At 30.9% G+C, this 21,718-nt stretch overlaps 2 protein-coding genes across 6 annotated transcripts in view; one reads left to right on the top strand and one right to left on the bottom strand.

Moving 5' to 3' along the window:
• CLIP-190 (Cytoplasmic linker protein 190) overlaps positions 1-16,536 on the bottom strand; it is a 199,219-nt gene extending 182,683 nt beyond the window's left edge. For 4 of the 5 annotated variants that reach the window (XM_072544143.1, XM_072544145.1, XM_072544147.1 and 1 more), the window contains exon 1: positions 16,353-16,536. The gene's annotated coding sequence lies outside the window, so the exon portion shown is untranslated. Of the gene's footprint in view, positions 1-15,983; positions 16,282-16,352 lie in introns of those variants that run through there. The other variant, XM_072544144.1, reaches the window with a different exon arrangement.
• A 571-nt stretch (positions 16,537-17,107) lies between these two features.
• Positions 17,108-18,451, top strand: Rpn8 (regulatory particle non-ATPase 8). Its single transcript, XM_072543320.1, has 2 exons — positions 17,108-17,395; positions 17,457-18,451. Exons 1-2 carry the CDS (start codon positions 17,221-17,223, stop codon positions 18,248-18,250), a joined length of 969 nt encoding a protein of 322 aa, XP_072399421.1. The 5' UTR covers positions 17,108-17,220; the 3' UTR covers positions 18,251-18,451.
• Positions 18,452-21,718: the final 3,267 nt, after the last annotated feature.

Here is a 21,718-nt window from a genome sequence, read left to right as displayed (position 1 = left end):
TCCTTTCATAAGAAAACATACTTTTTGGCTGTAAATAATTAGTCTTAATTTATGTGTTTTAATCCAATCTAATAAATAAATGGTCAAACGACATCGCACCCATTTTATGGAAAATAAATTGTCACACAAAGGACATAAAACTTACATGAATAGATTGGTCTCGTAAATCTTTGTTTATTGTCTCGGCCGTTAATGGATTACGTAGACACGCTGTATATTAAAATTAAACACCACAGATATAGATATTAAAATAAAAAATATCTTACTTTTTTGTGCCTTTCACTGCTTGTTATCGAAACCATTGCAATGTTCCGTGCAAAACTGTTGTAACTCTGTTACATTAGAATTACAACAGTTTTGCACGGAACTTATGTACAAAAACGCAAAATAGTTAAACTGTTGTTGTTGTAATATATAGCCGGTTAAGCATTTGAAAGTTACAGATGGAAAAGTTTTACAGGGGATAGATATGCATGTTTACAATCGAATTCCATGATTACTTCATTTTCATAAAATTTCGAGTTACTGCAGTCTTGCACTGAGGGTGCGATATTTTTATTTATAATGTACTCTGTTGAGGAGAAAGTAGAAATAATAACGATGTTTTATTCAGGCAATAGTGCGCGCACCGTCAGTTTTTTATTTATCATAACAGCAGTATTTCAAAATCCTACAATAAGTTCTCGAACTAAATACAAAAATAGTCACAGACAAGCAGGCCATCGAAATTTGCAAATCGAAGAATGCTTTCCATTCTCATATTAACTTCATTAAGAAGGATCCTTTGGAACCATCGATAAATCTGGATCCTTTGACCCCACTAAGAGTTAGATTAACCAATAACTCGAACAGTCGATATCTTCTAGCAAGATTAAGGAAACCAGATATCTTGAAAGACGTTAAACTACATCTTGCTTTTCTACACGACCAACCTGCTTCAGTATGTTACGAAAGATTCACCAACACAAGCGTTAAACTCTTTTTGGCTTCCGAAGGACTTCCCACCAAGACTGAAGATCTACGAAAAATCCTAGAATTTAACGATGCCTATCTAATTGGTAAAACTGAGATGGAAGCTGATCTCGCTGCTTTTAGGTCCTTTCTCGCTTCGGAAAGAATTATTCACCTACAAAAATCAAGGAAAAATCGCCGAAACTAGTATTCAGTTGCCTCTCCAAAACGAAATTTTTAAATAATATGACGTGTTCTGTAGGACTAGAAACCTCAAATTATTATAGTGATGACAACTTTAGCATGGTTCTGATTAATATTCGTTCTATAAGATACAAAACAGATGAGTTATTTTTGTTTCTAGAGGAATTAGGATTTCCGCCGATAGTTGCGGTTACCGAACACTGGCTTAAAGTTAACGAGCATTTTTTGTAGAAAAATATACTACAATTGTTAGATATGATCGTCCAAGTTCAGCTCATGGTGGCACCGTAAATCTTTCTACAAATAATGATTTCTCTCCTATAACAAAATATGACTTTCTGTCGAATGAATCCTTTTTTGAGTTTTTATTAGTTTATAACAAGAATCTTAATCTATATACTCTTTGCATTGATAGATCACCTGACTCTTCCACGGAACTATTTTTTCAGAACCTGTTAAATTTGTTAGACGATCTGCCCAATAAAAGCAGAAAGATTCTATGCGGTGACTTGAATATTAATTACGCTGTTGCTTGTGCTACCCAATTATCCTTGGCCAATATATTCGAATCGTATGGTTTCACAATGCACGTTAATTCTCCTCCTAGATGTTGTTTTAGTAATTCTTGTAGGAGAATTAACGTGCATTGTGAAACCATAAGATTCGAATATATTGACCAAGAACAGTTGGGTAGCATAAGTAGCAGCGTAAGTAATATTGAAGTCATCATCATCATCATCTTTGGCTCTACAACCCTGTGTGGATCTTGGCCTGTTCAAGAATTAGTCTCCATTCCCCCCTATCTTTCGCCCTGGCTTTCCAATTTCTGACTCCTAGATTCCTCAAGTCATCTTCGACTTGAGTTTTAAATCTAGATCTTGGCCTGCCTCGCTTCCTGGTTCCTACTGGCTCTTCATATAATATGTCTTTGGGGGTCTCCAGTGTCCATTCTTTCAAGGTCTCCTAGCCACCTTAGTCTATTAATTTTAATAGACCGGACGATGTTGCATTTTTCATTGCATTGATACAACTCAAAATTTTAGCGCCTGCGCCATATCCCGCTTTCTTGTACTCTTCCGTATATGTGCCTAAGTATTGTTCTTTCAAAGCGGCCTAACAGTTCTTCGTCACTTTTTACCATAGTCCATATCTCTGACGCGTATGTCAGGACAGGTTTAATAAGAGTTTCATATATTAGTATCTTGGTTTTTCTGCCAATTACGTGTGATGTTAAGAGCTGCTTTAGTCCAAAGTAAGCTCTGTTCGCCAGGTATATTCTTCTCTTAATTTCTACGCTTACTAGGTTGCTGTTATTTAGTTATGTAAAGATATATAAACTCCGAGACCCCTTCGAGTGTGTGTGCTTCTGTCACCAGATCTTGTGGTGCTGCTATTTGTATGCTGTTCGTGACCTTCATGTATTTTGTTTTGGATATGTTGACCTGCAGTCCCATTGTCTTCGCGGCTTTTTCTAATGTTTCAAAAGCCTGTATCAGGTCTCTTTTTGTCCGTGTTACTATGTAAATGTCATCTGCGTAGGCCAATATCTGTACACTTCTATTGATGATCGTACCTCAGGTTGTTACGCCCGATTTCTCTATGGCTCTTTCTAGCGCGATGTTAAACAATAGGCACGATAGACTGTCTCCCTAGCGTAATCCAGTATGTGTTTGAAAAGACCTTGACACTCTCTTTTGTACCTTGACTTTGCACACAACTTTCATATGTCTCATATGTAGCTGAAGAACCACTGAAGGCTGTCTCAACTGTAAGAGATCTAGGTGTTCAATTAGATTCCAAACTAAATTTTTGCGCTCATTTTGATTATGTGAATAACCAGGCATTTAAAATGTTAGGCTTCATTATTAGAACCTCTAGATGTTTGCATAACATTAATTCCATCAGACTGATTTACATTTCCCTAGTAAGATCTGTTCTTGAGTATTGCTCAGTCGTTTGGTCACCCACTTATGAAGTCCATATAGCCAAGCTTGAAAAAGTCCAAAATAAATTCATTAGGTACTTAAGTTTTAAATTACACAAACCTTTAAGCGACCATTCCTACTCAGAAATTAGAAATACATTAAACCTTCCTAGGCTATCTTCCAGACGGATGTATGCTGATGTTTTGTTTCTTCATAAACTACTGAATTCAAAAATTAATTGCAATGATCTACTGTCTCTAATCGACTTTAATGTTCCCTCTAGAGTTACTAGAACATCTCATAATTTTGCAATTAAATTTCATCGCTCTAACTTTGGTAGGCATTCTCCACTGAGTAGAATCATTCTAAATTGAAATAGAATAGACTTTGATTTGTTGCTGTGCGCTTCGGAAAATGTCTGTAGAATGTGTTTAAAAAAAATTTGTAATTTTATGTGATTTGTATTTGCTATGTGCTTTATATAGTTTTAATATTTGTTTTTTTTTTCTATATGGCTGCATCGCCAATTCTTTTCATACATATTTGCTATATCTTTGTAATTATTGTATCACTAGATAATACTTGTAATACTTTGTGTATATATTGAATTGGGTGGTATCCCGTAAATAAATAAATAAATAAATATGTTTCACATATTCATATGTCTTTTCTAAGGTTTGTCTGAGAAGGAAAATCTGATCAATTGTTGACCTTTTTTTTCGGAATACACATTGGAATTTGCCTATTTTTTCCTCAGTATATACTAGTAAATGATCATAAAGTATATAAGCCAGTACTTTGTAAGCCGTATTTAAGAGGGTAATGCCTCGATAGTTGTCACATATTAGTGGATCCACTTTCCTGTATTATTATTATTATTATAATACCCACATTCCAACTGTCTGGGAGTTTTCCTTCTCTCCAAACGGATGCAACAAGTTTTACTATGTATTTTTTTAGCGCGTTTGCTCCATACTTGAACAGCTCAGGGGGTATACCATCTTCTCCAGGGGATTTGTTGTTTTTTAACTTTTTTATTGCCTTGGTAACTTCTTCTTCTGTTGGTATATTATTTTTCTCCCTCTCATCGTCTACGTCTCCACTGTGGTCATTTATGTCAGTCACTTCTCGGTTGCCTATATTTAATTTCTCAGCAAAATTCTCCGCCCATCTCTCCACTATTTGATCTGGTTCATTGATAATTTCGGCTTCCTTATTGGATCTGGACTTATTTTTCCAGTCCTTATAGAACAATTTAAAAATGTGATAAAGAGACTGCTATTTGTGTGATATTAGTTTGTATTCAAGTTAATTATTAGTTTTTGTTAAATTTTACTAATTATTTTCCAATGTTATGCTTATTTTGAAAAATTTTATATATTATATTTTATTCCAATGTAAATGGTATATCCGTTAATAAATAAATAAATAAATATCTTAGTCTCTTGATGTATATCTCCTGATTTAAATATCTGGTTCATATGGTATTGGCTAGGATGATTCTTCTGTGCTAAGCCCTGCATCGTCAATGTTGTCTTTTGTGATGTTGACTCCTAAATAAATAAAGCTATCTACTTTTTCTAAGTTATCAACTGTCAGGTATGGTCATGTTGCTCTCTTTGGTCAGCTTTCCGATTTTGAAACATCATGTGTAGGAAAGATAACTACACTGAGAATCAATCTTCACACACATTAATAAAGGATAAATCCCACAACATGCTAAGGTTCATTCTGGTAATTGTTTACTCTTTTTTTGGTGAATGTGTCAGTTGTCCAATATTACAGAATGAATCCTAACATATGAGGTATCAATGGAAAGATTCAAAAGGGATGAGATGCTGGAGCTTTGCATCCCTCAAGCAAAGGAGTAACATAAAATATTTAATGGAGCAACAAATTCAATTTTGATGCTTATCCTTAGAAAGACTGTGAATTGAGCTTGAAGGTCTCCATAATTAAAACCACAATTATTCTGTCATAAAATAATTCAGATTTATGGTGTTACTGTGCTTCTTCAAATTTCATCCCCTAGATGTTATAAAAATGTTTAATGGCTCAATGGATCAATTATGTGATTGCTATATAAAGATAAAAAGTTTTCAAGCAATTAGTCTGGCAATGTCCTCATTATTAATACCTAATGGATCATTAAAAATCATTATATCAGGAAGCATAGAATCTTTTTTCAATCATTTGAAATAATTCCCAAAATATAAATAATTCCCAAAATATTTAGGATCTATGTGACCACTTCCATCAAACCAAGATCAACAACCTTCATAATATCATTGTTTAAATAGGACTAGTTAGCCAACGCAATGTATAAATTTGTTTGATTCTAATTGAGACAGTCACTAGATGTCACCACTTTTTCTGTCTCAATAGATTTTAATATACCATTGTTTGTTTGATATACATTATACTAGATGGTGCTATGTGAAAAAGTTAAGGACTAAACTAAACGTCCATTTTTGATCCACTGAATTAAATTCACCAGCGTTGCAATATTTCACTGACATAGTAGCAACAGGTTTACTTGTTAAACTAAAAATGTTACAAAAAACAGACCTTGAATCACTTAAGATATTCATTTAAAATAGAGTTATTACTATCAACTAGTAAATATGGTGTCAACTAAAATTGTACATAAACGTACTGTGGTTTCTAAGTCTTCCTAAATAAGTTTAAAGAATTTAAATATTTTATTTTATTTGGAAGTGTATTACAAAAATTTGGTCCGAGGTAAGTAAAACATTTTAATTATATGTGTTTAAAACATAAAAAAACATTGTATGAGAAAACAAATTAGGTATTTAGAAATAAATTTTACCGGATATTACATACATTCGATAATATTTGAAAAAAGTGATTTTAAATTAAAATAATGTTACTTCCATAATAAATAAATGGTTTTTTACAGATGGCCGGAAATATTTGTTGTTATTACAAATGTGGTTTATCACCATACAATATTCATGGATTAAGAATGTTCAGATTTCCGACAAAAATCCTTCGGCTTGTCAAAGATGGATATTACACTCTGGTAAGTAAATAGAAACTTTTTTTATATTCTTTTATTTTACACCGTTTCCGTTACGTAATTAACTTGAAAAAATGTTTAATTTTTTTTTTCATTCATCATTTTTTATTATCGCCAGGGTGCACGCGTCATATTCGAGATGCATTAATTTGAATTTTACGTTTTCGTTGGTATTATAATTATGATATATAATAAACTTCGGAAAAACAAATTAGTGAATAAACAAGTTAATAAACATAAACAAAGTATTAGATATTTAAATATGTATTTCTTTAGCTGTTTTTAGTTATTGTATTGAAAAGTAGAAATAAGTTCATCTTTATCGGAGAACTAATTTATACAAAGGTCCACCTGGGAAAAAATTATTGGTTTCACGTAAAAATTTTATACAGATATTTGAAGGTTCTAAAAGATATATGAGGGTTAGTTAATAATAAATCTGTGAAGACATACAGGTGATTTTGGCTATAAATGTTTTTTATCCAGTTAGAGAAAAATAGTTAAAATAAAAATTGTAGATTCAAAAAGTTCTTCCATTTGTGAGTTTCTAAATTAAAATATATAAAGAATTCATCAAAATAGTTGCAAGAAACCCTTGATTTTGCAGAAATTTATAAATTTTAATAACTTTGTTTTTGCATAATGGTATGTAATGTAACTAATAAAAATAGTGAGGATTTGTTTATCGTAGAAAGCGATTATGTAAACAACTTTTTGTTGACCTATCCCAGTTTAAAAAAAAATTATGTTTTACGTGCCACAGAAGCCAAGATATTGCAAATTTTGCAATCGCGCTTCATTTTGAAAAAGTTCAAATCTAAAAAAAAAAAACCGAGCTCAAATGGTTCTCCATTCTACTTTTCCGAAGCGGTATTTTACAAATACCATCATTTTAACGGGTTATAAATTTTTACTTCTTTACCGCATATGCTATATGTAAGTTGGAACGCACAATTCAGATCTTCATTTAGGGTCCCTTCAATTTTCAGCTCTTACTGTTAATAGACAATGGAAGTATGATTTTAAGAATAAAATGTTTTGGTTTTAAATATAAAATGCTCTCTTGCCTAGTAATGGTCATAAAAGATTCTGTTTTTTTTTAGAAAGTGTGTTTTTCACCAGTTTTTCATAAGCCTCTAAATAAGTTTGTGGCATAAACGATATCAACGTTATTATAAATGTTTATAAACAGATTAAATAACCTATAAACTATTTGCTCTGATTGATATTTAGCTCACTTTAATAACTTATTAATTTCCATAATTTCAAGGAGCTATGGTACATGTCCTTGCCCAAAAAAGAGTTATTATAATTTATAAACAACTGCAAAAATAAGGTTTTTTTTGCAACTATTTCGGTTAATAGTTTCATGTATTTTAATTTGGATACTCTCAAAAATTACATAACTTTTTATGATCTAAAACTCTAAAAAAGCTGAAAAAATCTTAAACAGGTATTTAAAGTCTCTAAAAGGTATATGAGGGGTAGCTGATGACAATTATGTGAAGACTTCAGCTAATTTTGCTTTGCTTTTTTATTAAACAATCGTAAAAAGTGAAAAAAGTTTATGAGCATAAAACGTTTCTTATTCATGTTAGAGATATATGGTTAAAATAAAAGTTATAGATCATAAAATGTTCTCTAATATTGATATTTTTATAATTAAAATACATAAAGAATTGACCGAGATAATTTAAAAACCCTTATTTTTAAAGTAAAATTTATAAATGTTAATATAAATATAAATAATATAAATATAAATAACTTTCTTTTCTGCATAACGATATGTAATAACTATTTAAAATTATGGCAGTTAATGAGTTTTTAAAGTGTGCTAAATATCATACAGAACGACCATACAGTTTATGAGTTATTCAATTTGTTTATCCAGGAGACCGATTATTTAAACAACTGTACTTGTCCAAACAGTCACTCTAGGGTTATTTTGTAAATAGATATCGATTTATGGCTTCGTTTTAAATTATTAAAAAAAAAAACATCAAGATTATATTAAATTTGTTTTTAAAAATCAGTTTGAAGAATAACAAATTTTTAGCATATAAAAATTTCTAATAACTTTGACTTTTTTATGTCATACACTTGTATGTAGGCTCAATATAAAGCTAATAAAAAAGACATTTAAAAAAAAAACCAAAACCTTCTATGGCCCAGAGGAAATCAAATAGCATTTTTTTTCTTATTTAAGAAATTGCCAATATTTTCATTGTTTATTAACATTAAGAGCTGAAAATTGAACACATTGTAAAAGAATATCTAAATTTTATAATTCGATTTATATATGGTATACACAGTGAAGAAGTAAATTAGTTTTGAAACATTAAAATAATGGTACTCGTAAAATATCGCCACAGAAAAATGCAAGGGAGATCTGTCCGCTGCAATTTCTCAGCTTGTTTCTTGTTATTGGTTATGGAAATTTCTGCTTTTTTTTAATTGTGCTTTTACACCAGCTTTTCATTGAGCCTACGTACAGCCGTATGACATAGCCGCAAAAATATCAAAAGTAGTATAAATGTTTAGAAGCTAAAAAGTACTTTTTCAAACTGTTTTTTAAATAAAATGTTGAAGTTTATAAATAAAGCTTCAAATAATCGATTCAAAAAACGTCAAATAACTGTCAAAGGTTAAACACCCTTTTTAAAGTTCCTCACGGATTTAAAAAAGATTTAAACAGTGTTAAACAGATAAAGTAATTCATCGACGAGTTAACAATACGAAGCGAAGTTCTTTAATTGCAATGTGATAAGAAAACGAGTATCAAATTTGGTTTTATATTTCAATAGTCGAATTTAATTGCGGCTATATTGGTGTAATTAAAGAAAACCAGTGAAAATCCCAAGAAATAGGTGAGATCCTTTTTTTCTTTCTTTCCAGTTTGGAAGAGGATCCATTAGGTACTCACATTTAGGTATTGTGTTACGGTCTGGGTAACCAGGACTACACATCATGAACAGCAATTTAATATTTACATTTACACAAAACAACTTCAATTCCAACCCAAAATCATATGTCGTTGACGCAGTCTCTAGACCTCCTTCCCGTTCGTTTTCTAAAAGGGAACAAGTTATTGTCATGCACTCCATTTTGAATACTGTTTTATTTAAATATATTAAAGAAATTGGTGAAATAGTTTATCCAAAAAATATTACTTTTACATCTCGCATTTCGAATAATCGAATCTGCATTTTCCTCACTTCTACCGACATCGTTGATCAACTAATACACCGAACGTCATAATTAATTCCACCGTCATCTTTATCTGCAGGCTTCTTTCTGCGACCAAAAGAATCCTTATTTCAAATGTATCTCCTTCCATCCCGCATTACTAATCGAGCAGTCCCTAAAAAATACGGAACATCAGATGATCAATAGGCATATATCATGAGTTTTCCTAGGGTAACATTTGAAATAGCTGACAAGGTGAACTTCGAAGTGCAATCTTCTCTGTTAATTAACCATGAAAATACATCCTTTAAAATATTTTTATTCTCTGACAGACTATAGTGTTTTCTTTGTAAGCTTACGGGTCGTACCGTGGAGTCTGATTGCAAAGTCTCCAGTTGACCAGATCACACACTCATTGCAGCTAATGCTCCTCCCTCTTCTTCATTTTCAGCTGACTCTAAGGAGTCCTTAATCCTGAATCCTTAACTTCATCAAAAGAATTTCTATCTTCGGAAATTGAGTCCATCTCTGTTAACTGCATATCCATCCTGGCTGCCATTATGGATTTATCCATCTCTCGTCGTACTAATTCAAAGCCCATGTTGGCAGTAGGACAAAAAAGGGGACACTTCAATGACAGTCCTCATGATACTCCTACCATCTATCTTCATCCGGTATTCTTGCGCTATTAAGTTCTTTTCCTCCTTCGACATTTTCAATGCCACTGAAACCAGCCAAAAAATGTCCAAATCTAATCTTTGATTGGATTACTCGATGAAACCTTATTATATTTCCGCTATAGAAATGATTTACAAAGATAATCCGACTAATTTTACACTCAATTCCACGCAACTTATTACATTTCTTGAGAACTCTTTTGTATGTATCACCCCACTACAAGAAGCTTAAAAATCCTCCAACATAGATGGTATTCAAAAGGACTTATTGCAGCTCTACATAGGTACAAGGAAAAGATCACTAAAAAACCGTATCACTAGAATCTTAAAAAAGTTAAAAGAACAGCCTATCTCCGACTTACAAGAGTATATATAAGTGCATCCTCTGATAAATCTTCTGATGTCAAATCTAATCACAGCATACATGATGAATAGAATTTCTCTCTTTCTCTCGCATTTATTCATTTTTTCTGCTCTCTGTATATTTTTACTTCATCTTTTGCCAAATTTAGACACGATATTTAATTAAGTAAGAAAACTTTATGTACATCAAATACTAGTCCAAGTCCAGTTTGGAAAAAAAAATGTTAACAAAAAATAACCTTAAAATATCCAATCTCTTTTTTAATCGAAAGGTTATCCTTGACAATTAAGAGACAGCCAAGATTCTGGCAGAAAATTTAAAATAAAAGTTTTGCAACAAATCTGGACCTAACCATATATACTCTTTTCTTCCTTCGCCCTTTCATTATTCATCCTCAGTTTCACAACAAGATACCAATCATCCGAACTCTCTTATAAACTATTTTGAACTAAAAGCTGCACTCAAATCCTATAAAAACACAAAAATTAGGGTTTTCTAGAATTATCTTGAAAAATTTCTCGAAAATTCCTTAGGCACCAACGAACCTCTAAATGAAGCCAGTAAATTTACCACTGACATACCGCTGACAATCGTTAATGAAAGGTCTTGCCCTAATCTATACTAAGATAAAAGAAAGATCATTACAAAAAAAAAAATTTGTTAAAATTCTTTATAAAAGGTACATAAATTAAAAAACCCAAACTATGTCATGAAGACAAATTGTTTTCGGAATCCATATTCCATCATCAGTGTCTAGGTGTACATTTTTTGAGCCACTAAATATCTGGGTAAAAACCCGATAAAAGTTATATGTTACAATTTAGTTTACATTATTTAGTCTTATATATTAAGATGTTAAAGTTACCAGTGGATATGATAACTCCACTCTCATTTATAAAAAAAACTGTTTCACAAATCCAAGGCAATAAAACTAACCTTCATCCTATGAATTTAGTCATCCTTCATTCCTATATCCTAACTATTTCTCCTATCATCTTCTTCAACAACACAGTTATCTCTGACAGTCAATTCATTTCTGACACACTCGCTAATGGGGTTGAAGACAGATTCAATAAAAGTAATATGGCTTTTACTCCCAGTTCTTTACGCGCTCAATCTTTCTCCACCATCTCGTCAACTCCACACGATGTCAAGTTTATGAACGGCTTGTTTGCCCTAAATAAACTAAAATTTACCTTGTTTTCATGTACAAAATCTGCTGATGATCCCGATGATATCCCTTATATATTTTTAAAAAATCTCTCTAATACATCTCTCTCCAAACTTCTCGAAATTTATAACCTTATCTAGAACACACAAAAATTCCCAGATGTTTGGCGCAATTCTATAATCATTCCAATTAAAAAACCTGACCAGCCCTCTATAACTCCAATATCTTTCGTCTGATTTCTCTTACTTGTATTACCTGCAAACTTCTTGAAACAATGATCAATGAAATACTCACGTGGTTCGTTAAACAGTATAATATTATTCCCGACGCTCAATCCGGCTTCCGACGTAATCGGTCTACTATTGATAACTTTTTTATTTTTCAAACACACATTTCTTAAGCAATCTATAATCAACAAGATGTCGTAGCAACTATATTTAACGTTGAAGGGGCATTTTATTCAATCTCCAGAAAGGCAATCATTGACAAAAACTCCCACTATAATTTAAATGGTAATATTTTCTCATTTGTAAAAAAATATCTAATTGAAAGAATCTTTAAAGTCCTTGCCAAGGGTAAACTTTTTCGATCTCTTCCTCAAAATTAAGGTGTCCCTTTAGAATCTGCATTAAGTTTAACTTTATTCATTCTTGCCATCAACGAAATTTGCCTCCCATCAAATATGTTTAATACGCTGATGACCTAATCATTTACTGCCATCTTAAATCTGTCCCATCCTCATATAAACTTATACAAAGTGTAGTAAATCTACTTCAAGATAGATTTAACGAACTAGGATTATTACTCTCTGAGAGCAAAACCAAATTAATAAAATTTTCCATAGGGATTTCCACTCCCTTACCCCAAATTTTATTTAACAATTCTCTACTTTCTGGTGTTAATTATTGTAAAATTCTCGGTTTTATGTTTGACTCCAGATTAAATTGAAAAAATCAAATCTCTGAACTTAAAATCAATTGTTTTAAAAGGTTGAACATTGTTAAAACCCTCAGTCATCTTCAATGGGTTGCCAATAAAACTACTTCTAGGTCTGAGCGCTTTTCGCTTTAGTCTAATGAACTTTCTTCTACCCTAAGACGATAATCACTTCTACTTTCGTATGCTGCATCAACATCTGCAAATCCATTTAATCTTGTTCATTCCCTAATTGCCACAATGCCGTCTTCTTCCACTAACAATAACCAACACCTTATCATAAAACCTATACCTCAATTAATTTGTCCACTACTTAAAAATATTGACCTTTTTCTGACTAGTTTATTTCCTCTACCTTTACTTCCCCTCTGGGCTAAAGATATCCCTTCAATATATACCTCACTCACTATTTTTAACAAACTTGAATTTTCTAACCTTCTTATAAAGAAAGCATTTTTAGAATTTAATTCTCTATACAGATGCTTTTAAAACTACCACTGGTTTTGGTTGTGCAGTAACCACTAAACATGAACTTGTAAGATCATCTCGGTTACCCTTAATATGCAACGTTTGCACAGGTGAACTATATAGTATTGTGTTGGCTTTTAAATGTATCTCACATCAAAACAGACATATTGCCATTTGTTCAGATTTTCTTTCATATATCCATTTAGTCAATACAATTTTCACTGAGCACCTATTAGTTCAAAACATTCATGACATATACCAAAATCTCTCTGCTTACGATGTAACAGTCTCTCTCATATGGCTGCCTTCTCACACCGGAATTACTGGTAATAAAACAGCAGATCATTTTGCCAAAGAAGCTACCAACCATGGGGTGACTGAAGTCACTCCAATTCAACTAGCTAACGAATCTCGAAATTCTTTTTTTAAAAAGTCGGTAGAGGATACTTGACAAAACTTAGAGCAAAAGAGCAAAACGACTTTTCATAAACTTCAATATTTTATTGGTCATCTCTCCCTAGACTTCATAACTAGAAGAGAAGCATCGACTATTACAACTATGAATCAACCATACCAAACTTACCAACTGCAAACAATTTACCAACCTGTATAAAGCACTGGATTTGAAACCTACTCTAAGGAACTAGAGAATTGTCTACCTCTTCCTCAACTGTAAATTGTATATGTTGATTATGATACTTAAAAATGTTGACTATTTCAATAATTTTGTGTTTAGGAAGTGCCAAAACTAAATCATCTACATATCTTTAAAAAAAGGAATGAAAAAAGTACAATTGTTGATACAATCACTGATAACATCATCCTTGATATAGCTACTTAGAATGGGTGAAAGACTAGATCCCATACCCATACCCATACTACCAAAAAAAATTTGTTTTTGGTAGTCTATGGAATCTTTTTTTTCCTATCTAAAAAATTTCTTTTTTCTTACTCTTATATATATATATATATATATATATATATATATATATATATATATATATATATATATAAATATGTTGGCATAACTGCCAAGTTATTTATATTTTGAATACAGAACTTAAATTGTTTTTTTACTTTATTGTGCAGAAAATTGCTTTTTTTTCAGTTGTGTTAATAATAATATTGTTGTAGGTAATGCTGCATTGGAAAGGCTGGAGCTACCCGATTTAAAAAAAAATTTCTATGCAGTAAGCATTTTGACCAAAACTATCTAAATGCAAACCAAAAAAATATAGTGAGGTAGAAGAGGAAGGTTTGTTAACGACACCACGCGTTTTTCATACGTATTCGATAGCAAAACAACCATCCACGGTGCCAATAGTGTTTCGCACTACATACATTGCTTATTTTAGTTCATGAAAACAATGTTACAATCAATTTTTATCACTAATTGTATCTTTATCACTTTGTAATTTAAAATTATTTCATTAATAAACAGCTCATTCATTTAAACTTCTCATTCATATAATACAGAAATACAAAACTGGTGTTTATATTATAAAATACATAAATAAATAAAATAAAGGATACTATTTATTAAAGTGTTGTTAATTATTATTCCTTTTATCCCAACACATAGATTAATTTGTCCCTAAATATGTGTTGCCTCTTGTTGTGGCATATCGATGTGTTTTTTTTATATTTACTATATTTTCAAACGTCATTTTAAAGATTAAAAGATTGAAAATTTAATTTTCTCAAAACATACATAAAACCATTGTTTAAAAAGATTTTCTTTTTTAAACAATGATAAAACTTAAGTCTTGACTAAAAAATAAACCTCCGCATGAGTGTTCTAAGACGATAGCAATCGAGTGTATTTCAATTAAATATTTAATCCTTTTCTAGCAAATCATATAACCAAAATAAATATCTGATAAACTAATAAAAATTAAAAAAAAAGTCAGCATTTACCTACTTTATTTAAATAGATTACTAACCGATTTAGATTTAGCAAGTCTCAAAGTGTAAAAACAATTTGAAATATTCGCTCGAAATAGTCAAGTTATCTTTCACTAGACGCATACAACGATAATAACAATAAGCATTTTATTAAAGTCTTATATTTTCTTCACAATCTGGCATCCGTGTACAGGTTTGCCTTAGTCATGAGACAGGTAAAAATATACTCGAATAGAATCCTGCCGAGAATTAAGTTTCTGTTAATAGTTTTTTAAATTTATGACTAAAGGCCGCTACATGACGGCAGAGTAAAAGTCAAATGTTTGTTCCATAAGAATTGTCTAACTAGTCCTATTTAAACAATGATAATATTCTTTAAAAATAAGTTTACACAGTGCTCTTAAATTGACAAAAATATTAGTAAAAAAAGTATATAGTATATAGTAGGTACATAAACTTTTTCTTTTCAATGATAAGTTTCTTAAATGCAGAGATGATCATCCATAATATTTTCATTCTCTTGTGTGTGTTTCTTATGAAATTAAAATTACACCATATTTTCCAACATTAAGTCCATTATAAATGACATTTTCCCAAATTTTAACTTTATATCAAGCATATATCTGATATATTCCATAGGATATAATACAAGAAGTCCAGTTACACAAAAAACTGAATAAATAACAGCTGTTACAGTTGAAACATGAAGAATTAGTCATAAGTAATAATAAAGAATTAGTCACAGAAATAAGACATACTATTCCTTTTTTATTATTAAACTATATTGAATCTGTTCAAATATTTTATGACAAATGTATAAAGAAAATATGATTTTAGCTCTATTTTCTTACATTTTCAAGAGTGTGTGATTAATTTTGGAATATTTAGTTATTTTTCTCTACCAACAAACTACTTCTGATCATTGATAAAATTTGAGCTGTGAGCATAAAACAAAATAAATTACATCTACAATTACAAGAGTACAACAAGAACCTATCCGAGAATACTAGGTATATAGCAAGACTTTACTAGTAGTATAACATTCAATTTTCTTTACAGTCTGTTATAAATGATAAATGAATAAGAAAAAGTTCATCTTAACTAGCGGAAAATGTGTTGCATAGACATAGGCTTTTCTAAATTTATATAAACTTACTTGTCATTTACTAAAAATAGTTGTCCTTATATTTATTATTATTAAACGTGATTCTTAAAGGCAGTTAAGTGATAATATAGGATTTTATTCTCGTGTCTGTATATTGTCTTTCCAAAAAAATTAGTTTTTTCTATTGTTTACAAAGTCCATATTAGGATAACACAGCTACCTGTTAATGTAACCTCACTTTTGTAATATAGGGAACCATAATTTAATTTAATATACTTAATTAATGATTAATACGTTGTTGTCCACTCGAATAATTTATAATTTAATTAATCTAACAATGTAAATTTTAGCTTATGACAAAATTAGTAAAACAGGATTAAAAATGTTAGAAAAAATATCGGAACATGTAAAAAGTTATACCTTTATCACTACACACTGGTATTATTAAAAAGAAGATCAAAGAACCAAACTTAAACAATGATTACATAAATATAACAATAAATAATAGCACCATACACTACAATAATTTATAAATATATTTTACAGGATTGTTTTCATAAACGAAAACACACGAATTCAGTTACATTAACGGCAGTAACTGTCAAAACTATTTTTAAATGTCAGTAATTATACACTACAAATACTTAACATTCCTTCACGATTAGATTTTAAAATTAGTAAATCCTTTGGAGTAAAATGTTTAAAAATTTCAGATTTAATTTTTTGTTACCTATGTATATTTAAATAAAATACTTTATTTGCGATACAATTTATAAAAAGATATGGGCAGAAGTTGTTCTAATTTGAAGAATTCAACTATGACTGTGATTATTGAAAATTATGAGTTGCATGAGAGATTCTACAAATAATATAACCAAATGAACTTGTTTTTCTTAATTTTGTTGGCTTATTTCATTTACTTATTTGTATATTTCACGATATTTAACACACCAGTTTTTTTAAACTGTTCAGGAGTTATTTCCGATTTTATTCTAATTAAAGCCACAAATTATGTACAATAAGTCAACTGGCTACAGTAAAACTAGTTTATTACAGACTTTTCCGAAAAAAATCATAAAATTAATTATAAAATACACAAAATGAAAAAAATCAAATGGATTTTGAATAACGCGGAAAACACGAATTGGTGACATTTGACACGTTGCATATTTGACAGATTTCAACTGTCCTGTCACCGGAATGAGCAGCAAATTTTTGAAGTGTCATACTGTTTTTATTTAGCAAAATAGTTAATTGGGAACAAATATTTTATTAGAACACACTGAAAATGCCGAGTCAAGAATTAACAACTAATAAAGTAATAGTCCATCCTTTGGTCCTTCTAAGTGTAGTAGACCATTTTAATCGGATGGGCAAAATCGGCAATCAAAAGCGTGTTGTTGGTGTTCTTCTTGGTTGTTGGCGTGCTAAAGGAGTTTTAGATGTTTCTAACAGTTTTGCAGGTACTTGATAAACCTTTTATAATATTAACAAATATATAAAACGTTTTTTTTTTATTTTTAGTTCCCTTTGATGAAGATGACAAAGATAAATCTGTTTGGTTCTTGGACCATGATTATTTAGAAAATATGTATGGGATGTTTAAAAAAGTTAATGCTAGGGAACGAGTAGTGGGTTGGTACCATACTGGCCCCAAACTGCATCAAAATGATATTGCCATTAATGAGTTAATCAGAAGATATTGTCCAAATTCAGTTCTAGTTATTATAGATGCTAAACCAAAAGATTTAGGTTTACCGACTGAGGCTTATCAAGCTGTAGAAGAAGTACATGATGATGGTTCACCTACTTCTAAAACATTTGAGCATGTTCCTAGTGAAATTGGAGCTGAAGAGGCAGAAGAAGTTGGTGTTGAACACTTATTGAGAGATATTAAAGATACAACTGTTGGCACTTTGTCTCAGAGAATAACAAATCAGCTTTTAGGATTAAAAGGTCTCCATTCACAGTTACGTGATATTAGGGACTATTTAGTACAAGTTTGTGCTAACCAACTTCCAATTAATCACCAAATCATCTATCAATTACAAGATATATTTAATCTTTTACCAGATATAAATCAGGATGCATTTAATACATCGTTTTATGTTAAAAATAATGATCAAATGTTAGTTGTTTATCTGGCAGCTTTAGTTAGATCTATTGTTGCTCTACATAATCTTATTAACAACAAACTAACAAATAGAGATGCAGAAGAAGGAAAAAAGGAGGATAGTAAGAAAGATAGCAAAGATAAGGACAAAGATAAAGAGAAGGAAAAGGATAAGGATGCTAAGAAGGATGAAAAGAAAAAGTAATTGTGTATTATATCTGGTTATGCATTCAAATGTTCTCAATGTTGTGTTTTCAAACAATATTTTTAATGGTTTCAACACTTTCCATTTATTTCAATTATGATAATAATTTATTTTCATTTTGTATGCTAGTTTAGTACATACCTAACTTCCTTACTAAGTTTGATTTATATATATTTAGGCAATAAAGTTCTTTATATAAAATGTATTGTTTTTTATCTACCTATTCACAAAAGTGTACAACTCTTAGCGTACTAAATACAGCAACCTTTGTTTTTGTGGCCATGGACTTAGCACAAATTGATTTTTTCTGTTTTATTATATATTTACTATGTTGTCACTGTCTAATAAACACTAACAACAAAAATTTCAAACTTTATCACATGTATTCATTGTTTTTCATTTTTCACTGTATTTCTTAATCTATGGTCTCTCATTTTGGCATCAAATGATGCCACCCCTAGACTTCCCCTAATGTACTCATTCTAAATTGTAACCTTTCTTGTCACCTACTCATCCACCTAAGCACTTTCTGTCACATGTATTAGTGTTGTTCTTTCTTCTGAAGTGCACAACATTCGGTGCTTAGGTACATCATATTATTTGGTCTTAAAACAATTTTATAATTTTTTTCCTATCAGTTTGATCAGTCTTTCTGTCACACAATACCATTCGTTTCTTTCCATTCATCTAATTCACCTACATGCATACAAATTCTAGAATTTAACTATTATTTTTCACATATGCCATATACAAGTTCTAGATATTCTTTTTTTGTTCTTACTAAGCTTTAAACCTTTGTAACAGTTAAAGTATCTGTGCTAATTCAATTTTATTGGCCCTTCTTAATTGTTTATATTCCTCAGGAATGTGCCCAATAACTCTAACCTATGAGGCCTTATAAACAACACATCATTTGAGGAGGTTTAAAGCAAAACTGAATAAATCCACTAAAACCGATTTTTGGAAAAATAGGATTTTTCTGAGACGCAAAAAGTAATTATTTTTTTCTTTATCTTGTTCGCAAATACTGTACGAGAAGCCATAATAAAACTTTTGCTACAATATAAATTTAAAAAAGTGATATTTAGTGCAAAAGAAAATTTAAACAAAAGTGGATTTATTTGGTTTTGCTTGAAATAACTGGATTTATTTCATTTTGCTCACAACTTTATTAGCAAGAATTAACAAACGTATTATTTTTATTAGTAATACAAAAAAAAACATATAAATTTTGATACACTAATAGCACATCCAACAGTGCATTTAAATATGAAGTGCAAACTCTTCTTCTAGACAGTCACAATCATTTCTTAGCTCTTCTTCTTCCTCAGTATGTTCAACCACTTGATTATTTTCACATAAAAGATTCGTGTACCACAAAAAACTTTCGTCACTTTTCCACTCCTTTCCAAATTGTTTTTCCATAAGTTGTTGAACACTTTTTATCTTCTTTAGTGGAATGGCACTTCGCAGGTTGACTTCGGATAGCAAAAAATTTTTTAAAGACTTTCCCTTTTTGTAAATTGAGCGCCTAAGTTCGGATTGGGCTTCAAATCGATAATGCTGAAAGCATGATATTAAAATTTTAATTTCTTTAGTTTTTTGAATATGTGTCTTTTCCAGACAGATTCTTTTTAAGTCTGATATTCCAACAATCTTGTTAAGGTAATTTTGTAATTCCTTGATATCAAAAATTTTTCAGTCTTGTCCTAAGACTTTTGCACTTCCGACTTGTGCATAATGACCGATATATTCTTCTTTAGATATAATAGGTAGTTGGATTCTTTCTAAATATTTTTTCAAGTCGCCCACAAACTCTATCTGCTGGCATAAAACTGTGACCTCTTACTGGATAGGTAATACAAACTTTTGTGATATTATCAGAATACTTTAACAACCAAAACATTGTAGCAGATGACACTTCTGTGGCGCCCCTCCCAGCCTGATCTTCGGTCCAAATATAAAACGTTGGATTTTTGGAGTTCATACCAACAGAGCAAAAAGAATATAGGCTTATTTGGTGTGAATAAAATGCATCCGAAATTGGCGTGCGTGGTAAGGGTTGAACCTGCTGCAGGTCAAAGCAAAATGTCAGGGAATTTTCTGGCTCTTGTTTAGAAAGCTCGTAAAATGCTTTTGCTCTTTTTTTATGAACTCGATATTCAGTCATATAATTGGTTTTCTCTTTTTCGTCTTTTTCCGATTTAATTAAATGCTTTAGACGCGTGCATTGGGAACAGGTATCAGAAGCTGGAGACGAAAATCCAATGTTAAATTTTGTTAGAAAAACCTTTCTAAACATATGGTAGCCAACTTGGTACTGACTTTCAGCCTGTTTATTATACATACGTTGTAACTTTCTAATACTAAGATGGGCAGGTAAATAGATTCTTCGAGATTTTTTTCGATTATAATGACTTTCGACGCCACGCAATTTACCAACAAATTCGCGTACTTTCTTCCTCTTGTCCAAACTTTTTGTTGAAATATGGTCCCCTCCTCTTCGCTCTTTGGGACAGTCTCCTGAGTCAACAATCTTACATAATGTAAACAATCTGTAGTTTTTAACACCGGTTGCTGCCATGAAAAAAGCCCTGCAGACTTTAACTACCCCTGTTGATCTTGTTTTCTTAATTTTTAAAAAGAAGTTTGCTACCCTTGTTCTTTGTCGGGGATTATCTTTAACATATCTCTTTCTTACGGTACCGGAAACGCTTATCATATGGCAAAGTTTCACATCTTGAATGCTTTTTTCTGGTAGGTACACTATACAGCTGACTTCTTATATTCTTAATATCTGATGTTTTAACATTTTGGCATTGGTATGTTTTATTGTCATGTGAGCAAGGACGCTTAAATTTCTTTAAGTCTGGATCTGGATCTTGGTACCTAAAATAAAATACATAAGGTTAAAAAAGAAAAAAAGATAGCGTGGCACTTGCGGAGTGCCGACAGAAGTGAATATTTCTTATAAATTCGATTATATTCGATTCGATCCGATTTGATATTACACATAAATAATAAATGATTTTACCCGTTACTTTTAGGATTAACAAACTTTCAAAGGAATTAGAAATAACGCAAAATAAGCAACGTATGCTTTTTTGATACAAATACAAACATTCTGCAAACTTTCATTCTGCGTTTAAATTTTTCAAAAATATTTATTAGTTTTCTCAGAATTCGAAAAAAAAAAGAACAAATTTAAATAACATTGGATCAAGATTTTACGCCTACCCCCTTAAAAAAACCAAAAAATCCAATTACTTAACAACTAATAACTTTACTGGAAAGAGAGAAACAATATTTACTAGTCTACAATTTATAAAAGAACCTTTTGAAAAACCTGCCTCTATCCCAAAATGAGCTACACCTACTAATCTATAAGTACCTTATAACCTTACCTTTCAACTTTCCCTCTTAGCTTTTTCGGGGCTTTTTCCCTTATTCTGCTTCCTCGATTGGCTT

This window comes from Diabrotica undecimpunctata, chromosome 9 (assembly GCF_040954645.1).
Source record: "Diabrotica undecimpunctata isolate CICGRU chromosome 9, icDiaUnde3, whole genome shotgun sequence".
Lineage (NCBI taxonomy): Eukaryota > Metazoa > Arthropoda > Insecta > Coleoptera > Chrysomelidae > Diabrotica > Diabrotica undecimpunctata.
Note: the sequence above shows the minus strand (reverse complement) of the source record. Positions and strands in the feature narration are given on the sequence as shown.